Source organism: Cariama cristata, unplaced genomic scaffold (assembly GCF_000690535.1).
Source record: "Cariama cristata isolate BGI_N322 unplaced genomic scaffold, ASM69053v1 scaffold33573, whole genome shotgun sequence".
Taxonomy (NCBI): Eukaryota; Metazoa; Chordata; class Aves; order Cariamiformes; family Cariamidae; genus Cariama; species Cariama cristata.
The window spans coordinates 12,130-21,582 of NW_009609555.1; the positions used below are offsets into that span (position 1 = coordinate 12,130).

The 9,453-nt window shown below is 47.3% G+C and overlaps 1 protein-coding gene across 1 annotated transcript; it reads right to left on the reverse strand.

Moving 5' to 3' along the window:
- Positions 1–908: 908 nt before the first annotated feature.
- On the reverse strand, positions 909–8,440 carry NUDC (nudC nuclear distribution protein; the record flags this gene model as incomplete). Its single annotated transcript, XM_009697569.1, has 8 exons — positions 909–1,382; positions 3,061–3,179; positions 3,508–3,591; positions 4,215–4,409; positions 4,865–4,978; positions 5,323–5,406; positions 5,882–6,082; positions 8,363–8,440. Coding segments are annotated over 8 exons (927 nt in total), but the record flags the coding sequence as incomplete, so codon positions are not given.
- Between the last annotated feature and the right edge of the window lie 1,013 nt (positions 8,441–9,453).

The window sequence follows — 9,453 nt, forward strand, 5'->3', positions numbered from 1 at the left end:
GAGGCAGAGGCAAGAACCACAGCAGCAGAGATCTGGGGTAGCCTGTAAAGGACTGACAGGAGCCCTGGCTTTCGTGACATTTTCCTTGTTAGCTTGTCATAAAGGAGACCTGGGGCAAGGGTGACTTCCTCAGTGCAGTCACGCGCTGCGACAAGGAGAGCGGAACCTGGAGCGATGAGCCTTGGTCATTCCCACGTGGTTAAGCTGGGCACAGAGTTTGTCAGCACTCCCGAGCGAGACACCCTGCTCCAAGCACCTCTCCTTAGGCGGGGAGCAAAGATCAGTACAGAGCAGGGAGCCCAAGGGGTATTTACAGGCAGGGACAGAGAGCACAAGCCCCAGCCCCTGCCAGGCAGCCCCCCCAGCACCCTTGTTCACAGGCGCTGCCCCCTCCCAACATCCCAGCCTGCACGGGCAGCCTGAATCCCTTCTGCAGAATAAACCACACGCTCTACCTGGAAATAGGCCACTTTTTTTTTTTCTTTATGTTGCACTGCGGTTTTAACAAAGGTACGAACATGCAGAGTAACGCCGCTTGTCAGCGGGAGCTCAGAAGAGAACACAACGATGCCTGTCAGTAGTCAGCAGGGAGAGAGGCTCTTGCAAAAGAGGCAGGAGACATATTCCCAGCAAGAAGAGCACCCCAAAAGACCCCCCTGCACCCTCTCCCTTGCCCTAGGACAGCAGTTCAACCTCTCCAGCTGTGATGGGAGCCCTCCCTTGAGCCCTGCGGGGCAGAGTCAGTTCCACTTCTGGCAAGAATAGAAGCAGCAGCAAGGAGGAGCAGAGTCTGTCTCTGCTGCAATAGCTGGTGTTTTAGACTGGTGTTTTCTTTTCCCAAGGAGGCAGAAGGAGAATTATTTTTACAAAATACACTGGCCCTTGTTTTCACAGGAGAGCAGGAAAGCCAAGGGGAAGGGAGTAAAAACTCAGGAGAACCTGCTGCCAGACTGAAATGGCAAAGAGTGAATTAGCAGCTCTGAAGGGCCTGGAGATGAAGCTAAGCGATATATTAAGGTTATGTCCCAAAACCTCTCCAGTCTGGCTCTTGTAGCCCTAGCAGCCTTTTTGCTCTAACCCCTTCTTCTCTCCCTACTGCTGCTTGGGAAGTGTCGCAGATGGCTCCGACTGGAACTGCCGAAGGACACTTCCGTGGCCTTGCGTTCTGCTCGACACAGGACAACTGGGTAGAGCTTCATGAAGCTGCCTCCACAGCAAGCTCGGGTGGGGATGCTGGAAGTGTTTACTTGCCCAAGGTAAGGGATATCCGGCAATACATATCCTGCCCCACTTGACAGGCTGACTGAAAGAGGGGGGAGAAGGGGAGAGCTCAGTTGAATTTAGTCTTTGAAAAGTCCATTTCTGGATGCTGTTCCATGAACCTGCAAGGAAAACAAAGACAAGAGCTTGGGTGTGAGTCGGCAGGAACCACAAACAGCTCTGTTTGGGGGAGTAAGGCATCCCTACTTCCCTATCAACTTTGCTTCCTCCCTACGCCCTCCACAGCAGGGCCTGTTTTGCTGAGCTCCTTAGGACACACTCCCCATACTACAAACACTTTTTCCTCGGGTCAGTGGTATCAGCAATCCTACCAACCATCAAGGTCAGCAAGTCCAGACACATGGGAGTTACTAATTATCAAACACACACCCTTTAACTGTTACCTCTCGGACAGACACGTAGCAGCTATGACACCGATTGTGGGGCAGAGGGGAGATTGTGAGGGTAGATTATGATTTAAGCTCAAACCTGTTAGCTTAGGCATTACTGGGGATGTGGGGAATATCTCCAGTGCTGCGACAGTGAAAACTCATGAAAGACGGGACTAGAGAAATCTGGTTTCAGACTAGGTGCAACCTTTTCAAATGTACTGCAATCCCAGCAGATAGGACTATTTGGACTCAGGTTGCCACATCAGAAAGTTCTGAGAACAATACACGGTGCCTATGAGTGATTAGTGCACGCAGAAGCTCCTGGCTTCCTCCTCTGCCCTGCAGTTCACCAAGGGATACGACACGTAACCATGGTGGAGGATTCACACACAAAGTGCAAGTAAGGGCAGGCCTCTGTCTTCCTCTGTGCTCTCATCTCATGGTTTCCCCTGAAACGCCACCACAGCATTTCCACTTTCCATTTCCATGGAAATACGTGCTGCGAGAATAGTGTCCTTGTTTAGCAGCCAGCAGGGCTTCAGTGGCAGAGATTAGGACCCACCTGGGCGTCACTGAGTCTACTTAGGCCTGAACAAAGTCTAAACTTCCTATCCATCCTTCACCAGCCAATCTGCGCACAAGCCAAACTTCCAGAGCACTGAACGAGTGACCTTGCCAACGAGGTATCCTGTACACGGACTTCCCAGGAGGAGAGGGAACTCAACAGACAGGCACTAAGGAAGTCTGGTCTCTGCTCTAAACAAGTTGCCCCCTACGCCATACTTGGCACACTGATCAGAGCAAAGCTTCTGCCGCTACAGATAAGCCAAGGAAGAAAAGGAGCCAGGCCTGCTACACTAATCCTCCTTCCAATCCTGAGATAAGATGTGGGTTTGCACTTGCTGAAGAAGCTGCATGACCCATGCCTCCACGCCTTCCCTAACGGCCTTGGGAGCTCCGCGAGTAATTTCCCTGCCAAGGTGCATTTATGCCAAACAGGGCAATAAAGACATAAAAGTGCTATTGGTTTGGAGACAACTGGTGGCAGGTGTGTAGGGAGGGGTGATTATCTGGGCTACTGAGTAGAGGGAGATTTCTAGAAAACAATCAAGACCATGTTAAAGTTCAGTAGAGATGGTACCTCCAGCCCCAAACATGCTTTCTGGACCTGAAATCAGCAGACTGAGACAATTCCAGAGCTCGGCTATTCCAAGAATTTCCCCGTTATGCTTTCTACCCCCATGGGCTTTTATAGACACTGGTGGTTGGCCAACAACTCAATGACTACGTAACTGCAGATGTGAACACAGGTAGGATTGAAGGCCAACCTGTTTTCCGCTCACGTATTTGTTTCAAAGAGGAAATGGAGAGGGGCTTGGGAACGCAAATACTAAGGAGGTCTACGCACTTTTTCAAAATGTCTTGCTTCTTCTGTTCATCAGATGTGGGGAGGCCCATGGATTTCTGTCGTTGATCATACATCATTTTCTCCACCATACTGCGAGTTTCGCTGTCCAGGTCTGACAACTAAAAGCAAGGACTTCTATCAAAATTGGAATAACTTGTCTTAACCCATACATCCACCCTGCTCGCAGAGAACAGGAATACATTGAGGTTACGCCACGCTGTGCGCACAGGCTGCAGAAATACTTAGACAGACACTAATCTATAGACTCAGCTTCATTCATGTGAAGTTTTGGGCGCACTTATGTTATACGATACCACCGTATGCAGCAGTACGCCCAGCATTGGCTTTACGCTGGTAAAAAAACCAGGATGTAGAAGCTGAATGTGAGCTGAGTGTGAGCACATTTATGAGAAGGCTCCATTTAGTAAAAGGGAGGGTCGTTCTTACCTTTGAGTTCTCTGGATTAATTTTCTTGGTGTTGATTTCCGGGTCTGTGGAGACTAGTTTGTTCCACCATTCCATCTTGTTGATCTGAAGGATGAAGAAGCAAAAATATTTTACTTTTCCTGGGCTTGCTCTAGGAATTTTATGCCTCAGCCATAGGAAAAAGCTGTGACTTTATTTGACAGTTTTCTAAGTGTCAGTAAAATCTGAACATGGATAAAGGGTACTACTTTCATTCCAAACCACTTTAGGTCACCTGAATTTCCACAACTGGGAAATTTGAGAGCATGTCAGAGGTCACATTTGGCATGACATAAATGGGATTACAAACAAATCACCTGGAGAGGCCCAGAAGGGACACAATAAGCAATAAGGCCTGTCCCTGGATTTTTGTGTCGCTAACAGGTATCAAAACACAGCATTATTCCATTAAGGAAGCACTTTAAAATGACTGATTTCCTTCCAGCTTTTCCTGAACTGCTGAGCAATCTATTGGATATCCTGGATTAGCATGGAGTTAGGCTGAAGACAGGGGGAACGTGCAATGCCCTGCTTCCAATCGCGTCACTGACATTGTACCAAGTATAAGCATGGTTCTTCTGTTTCAGCTGACAAAGCCACCCAGGGCTTTCATAGGTTTTGTCAGACTCTTTATTTCACTGGGAAAGAGGCAGACAAGTCTGAATCCTCCCTGATTCATTCTGCTTTACCTTCTCCAGGTGCACAGTGACTGTTTTACCATCTTCAATCAGCCAAGAGCTCTCCTCCACCTTCACTTCATTGAAAAGCTCTCCATCAATGACAGGCGAATGGCCCTTCAGACCAACTTTGAGGCGCCGTCTCTGGATATCCACCACCACGTCCTTCCCCTTCAATCTGAAGTTCACCTTGAAAGGGATGGCCAGCTGGACCAGACAAAGATCAGATTTGAGGAGCTGAGCAGTGAAGTCTCTCCTTACCCTCTTCTGCTACTGTTCTAAGACTTTCTGCCTTGGTTTCACCAGAGTAAGACAGAGCATGCAAAATTTTTCTTGGGGTACTGAGCAAGCAGGAGGTGAAAGGATACAAGAATAAGTTTGGCAACAGGATGGCCAATACCTCAAAGGAACTACAAAAAGGGGAGCAGATTTTAATGTCTTGTTAAAACAAGACCAAGGTTTGGCAAAGTTAATTACAGCTTCTGGGAACTGTATTCAGTTACCAAGCTCTCTCCCAGCTATTGAAATGCTGCTGTTTAGTACAGCTAACAATCTTCTACAGGCAAATGAGATACAGGATATCGGCTCCATTATTCTTACCAGCACCTGCTCTTACTCCCTATCTCAGATTCCTCAGATCCCAGTAATAAGGCAATACTTACATCCAGTTCTGAAAGAGTCTGTGTCCATCTATAATTTGGAAGGTCAGCTCCATTGCCAGAGTTGGGTTTAAGTTTTCCTTTATCCTTCTCATCTTCCTCTTCATCATCTGTTTCCTAAGCAACCAATTCAAAGTGTAAAGAAAGAAGCCTTTCAAGTTTCCATTTATCTTTCACTTGTAACAACAGTTCTTGGTTTTTACAAGAATTTCAGCTCAAGTGCATGTATTTGATATTCACATAAATTTAGCCTGAAATGAATAGGTGTTTCTCTTAAAACATAATTACAAGGGAAAAAAAAAGGCAAAAAAAACCCAAACCCATATTGAAGCCTTTGGGAATTAAGTGTGTGTTCTTTAAGAAAGCCAGACTGGACACCCCCTCACATTCACAGGAATTTTCATGGTTGTCCAGAAATGTATTTCTCTCAGCCTAAAATAAAGTCCCTAGAAGAGCTTTACCTGTTTGTTAGAATCTGAAGATTCACCTTCATCCTCCGAGGGTTTCACTGGGACGCTGTTAATCTGTCCTTGTGCCTCTTTCTTCTGTTTAAAAAGAGAACGGCCAAGCTCAGACAAGTGTTGGCGCTTTGTGTTACTTGCTGATGTGACACTAGGTGGCCTCAGCCTCTTCAGCTGAAACTAAAGGCTCAGAACTGCACCCAAGACTGACAGGGAATTTTCAGCCCTTCGAACAGTGTTATAGGAAAGCACTGCCAAGGGGAAGACTCCCTTGGTCCTCACACCTTGATGACTGTAGCAGAGAGTGTTGCTACAACCAGAGAGCTTGCTGAAGGCAGAAAGGCAAAGCGAGTTATGGGAAAATCCAGACGAAAATGTAATGGTTGAGCCTAGGCTAATTTAATTTTGAAGCACACCACCTGCTCCAGTCTGGTGGTCCAGATACCACAAGGAACAAGTCTGAGCCATTTTAACCACTCACTGCTACCCGAGCTACATGCAGGCCAGCGGAGATGGCGGCTTCAATGGTACCTTCAATGGCACCAGACATCGCTCTCACCTGGTTGATTTCCAGCTGCAGCCTTTCCGCTTCCTCATCTGTAAGTTCCTTAATCCTTGGCTCATTTGCTTCTTGCTTTTCTTTAGCAAGTTTTGCAGCTCGCTCTGCCTTTTCACGCCGCTCTGCCTCTTGACGAGCCTTTTTCTCTTTCCGCTCCTTCTGAGCTAGTTTGTTGTGATGGTTGAAGGTATCTGTGATCAGCTAAAAGACAGGAACACATATCCAAGAGTTTTTAAAAAATCGCCACTTTTTCAAACCCAAATGAAGCCAACTCACTGTCTACTGAGAAGCACGAGAACATTTGTTAGTCATACAGATGTTGTGACTTTTCCCCTCATTTTTACTCTAGTCTTTTGACTGAAGATCTGGAGTAGGAGCAAATTCAAAATATTCAAACGTAGCCCTTTCCAGTTCTTCCTTACACAGGGATATTTCCGTGGAGATAACACAGAAATAAAAATTCTCCATTTGTTTTGGCCTTTGTGCAATTCTAGCACGAGCAGATGCCTAACCCAGCCATTTGACAGCTACTCCCTCCATCTAGGACAGCTGGAAGAACAGACACCGGATCCAAGTTTTTGCACCTACTTCCGACCTTTCCCACAACCGGGCTTTTCCCCGGGCACTAGATAGAGATTCAGTGCTATGATTTAGAGGAGAAACATTTTAAAAGCTTGGTGTTTTACAATTCGGGCCAAGTTCCTACCTAAATCTTTGCTTCAAACTTCACTCCAAATTCTCATGTTGTTGTGGCTATGAAAAGCAAGATCTCAAGGTCTCTGATGCAAACGGCCGTACTGCTCAGAGGGAAAGCTGAGTACACAGGCAGGAAGCCAGAGCAATTGCCTGTAGTTGATAACACCAGCAACGCTGTGCACAGCAGCACGTATGAGAACTGAAGTCTGCTCCAGAAAACAATATAGACAGAATCTGAGAAAAGGAATCAGAGTAGAGAGATTTCTCAGATGGGGGTTTCAGGTGCTGGTTTATCCAGAAACTTCGGGGGGGATTCAGCACCTTTCCAGAGCAACACAAACCATCCATGCCTTGCAGTTCTGTAACCAACCATGAAGTATTTCTGCTTTGTTTTAAAGGAGAAAGCAAGACTTATGTACACAACATGAGTCCAGTGTCTCCTAGGATACAGAATTCAAGACATGCATCTCCCAGCCTCTGTTCCTAACTGCACGATGATCCACGGTGAGCAAACTATTTACGTTGCCCAAGCTTGTCAGTGTACACACACCGCATTTCTCTCAATGTACCACCACACCCCCCTCCCTCTACACCACAAGGGCTTCTGGAATGGCACCCTATAAAAGACAACGACTTTCCCACCCTCTCTTCTTTCACTTTCACACCAAAGGGCAAGCAGGACTGGGGAAGCAGCTTCTTCAATTTTTGTTGGGGTTACTATGGTGTCAGAGACTCTGCATTGAGCACCTTTTCAGAAGACCATAAAGCATTTTAACACATACCACCCAAGGACACAAACACTTTACTTCTACAGGCACAGACATGGATTTGCTATGGAATTGCCAGCGACAGTAGCCAGGACCTTCAAAAGCACCAGCCAGTGCTCATCGCTGAAATGCTGCTCAGGGTTTTACTCCCTGGGAACACACAGATCCCATGAATTCAGGGAGATTTGCTCTCTGGTCTAAGAAAAATGACAGGAGGCTACATCTTCCTTAGTTTGAAACCTTCCTCTTTCCCATCCCTTACCTGCCTGAGTTTTGCCACTTTAGAGACTAGACAGAGTACATCACACACGGTGTTAGCAATCAACACTTGCCCTAACACATTCAACATGGCAGCAGTGCCTGCTTTGCTGGTGGAGTTCCAGTAGTCCAGGAAGGGGAACAGCTGCTATACTGGTAAGTTCAAGCAAGAAATCTTCAGAAAGCCTGGCCAGTTCGTGTTTGAATGCTCTGGTTCTTATTTCCTTACAGTGAAACAATTTAGTTTTTCAACTCTCGAGCTGGGTGAGGAATACCTGCTGGATAGGAGATGCTCAGGCTGCCCAGACCCCCAGGCTTGCCCCCCAGCATGCTCACTCCATACAGGCATCACAGCCCCAAGACAAAGGTGCTGCCGCATGTGCGGAGGTATGGACTTTGTGCTTTTTCCGAGATGAACAAACAAGGTAACGTGGGGTTATCTACACCGCGGTGTCTGTCACCATTAAGTCAGTGTGTCTGGCAGATTTGCTTTCCAAACAAGCCTTTGGCCAGAGCGTGGCAAAAAAACCCGCACCATCGGTACCAGTTGAGCAAGCAATCATGCATGCCTCATCTCAGATAGAGGCAACTCGTTATTACCTTGCTTCAGTGATGTATTTAATCAGCATCGTGGGCCGCTAGTCCCCAAGTGCACCATAATGCTTCGAGTTGTTCAGGCAGGGAAGTCTTAGTATGGTGCAGACATGGGTGGCATGTAAGTCAGAAGACATAAAAGCTTGAGGATTTATTTTTTTTTTACCTTCTCTGCTACTCCATCTTCTCCACCAGTGAAGAAATCCGTTTTACGCCGCAGGAAACTAAAGAACGTGTTGACAAGCTGGTAGAGGAAACAGGAAGGGGGGTGGGAGAAGGGGTGGAAAGAAAAAAAGAGCAATGAGACCAGATCACTCCAAGCTACCTTGCATATCTTGAGCAGCCTTTGTTGTCTGTACTCCCTAACTGTGTCTGTGCCAGGATCACACTGAAATCAGCCCCGTGACTGTTTCCCAGAAAAAACATCCAGTAGCTTTTGTGGAGAAACTGGATTCCCAGTTTTCAGAAGAGGCATTTGTGTGGTTTACATGAAAAAATGGCAAGCAGTTTATTCTCAGGTCACCTCAGAGGTACACCTACTCCAATATCCCAAGCTGTTACCCAAGGCAGGAATTTGGGTGGGTATGTATGTATACATGCATATATACACATATGTACATAGATATACATGCATACTGTATTTTGCTTCTTTGCATGCCTAAACCCTCAAAGTGTGCAAACTCATTCTCCCCTATGCCCTGTTTATTTTTACAAAATGACTACTAGCTGCCTGCCAGATATTACTGACAAATTAGCAGTTGTGAACTGGCATCACCAAACACCCCTATGGAAATCCATACTCTCAGTGGATTTGGCTTATCTTTATTTCCCCTGTCAGTATTTCAATCGGAGGTTTCGCTACAGCACGAGAAACTGTTACTAGGACCTTTTCCCCAAACCGTTTCTAAGTGGGATGTTCCCATACTCTCCAGCCCTACCGCAGGTCAGCACCCAGACCCCCAGAGCCCCCAGCAAGAGTCAGCACGGCGGGAAGCGTGAGGCCATGAGAAGAGGAACCATGTTCACATTCAAGCATGCTTCATGGTCGAGTTTAAACCCATCAGGTCTCAGGAGGCCACTACCAGGTAGCCGTGCTGGGGAAGTGGGACAGAGGGACTCGATCCTCCCCTCCGGTGTTTTGCTTTGCGGTGACCCAGCACGGGCGCTGCCTGCGCACCCCGAAACCTCCGGCGGGGCTGCGGCGTCGGCCTGACCGAGCGCAGGGGACCCACACGTGGGAAGCCCGGAGGCGGCAGG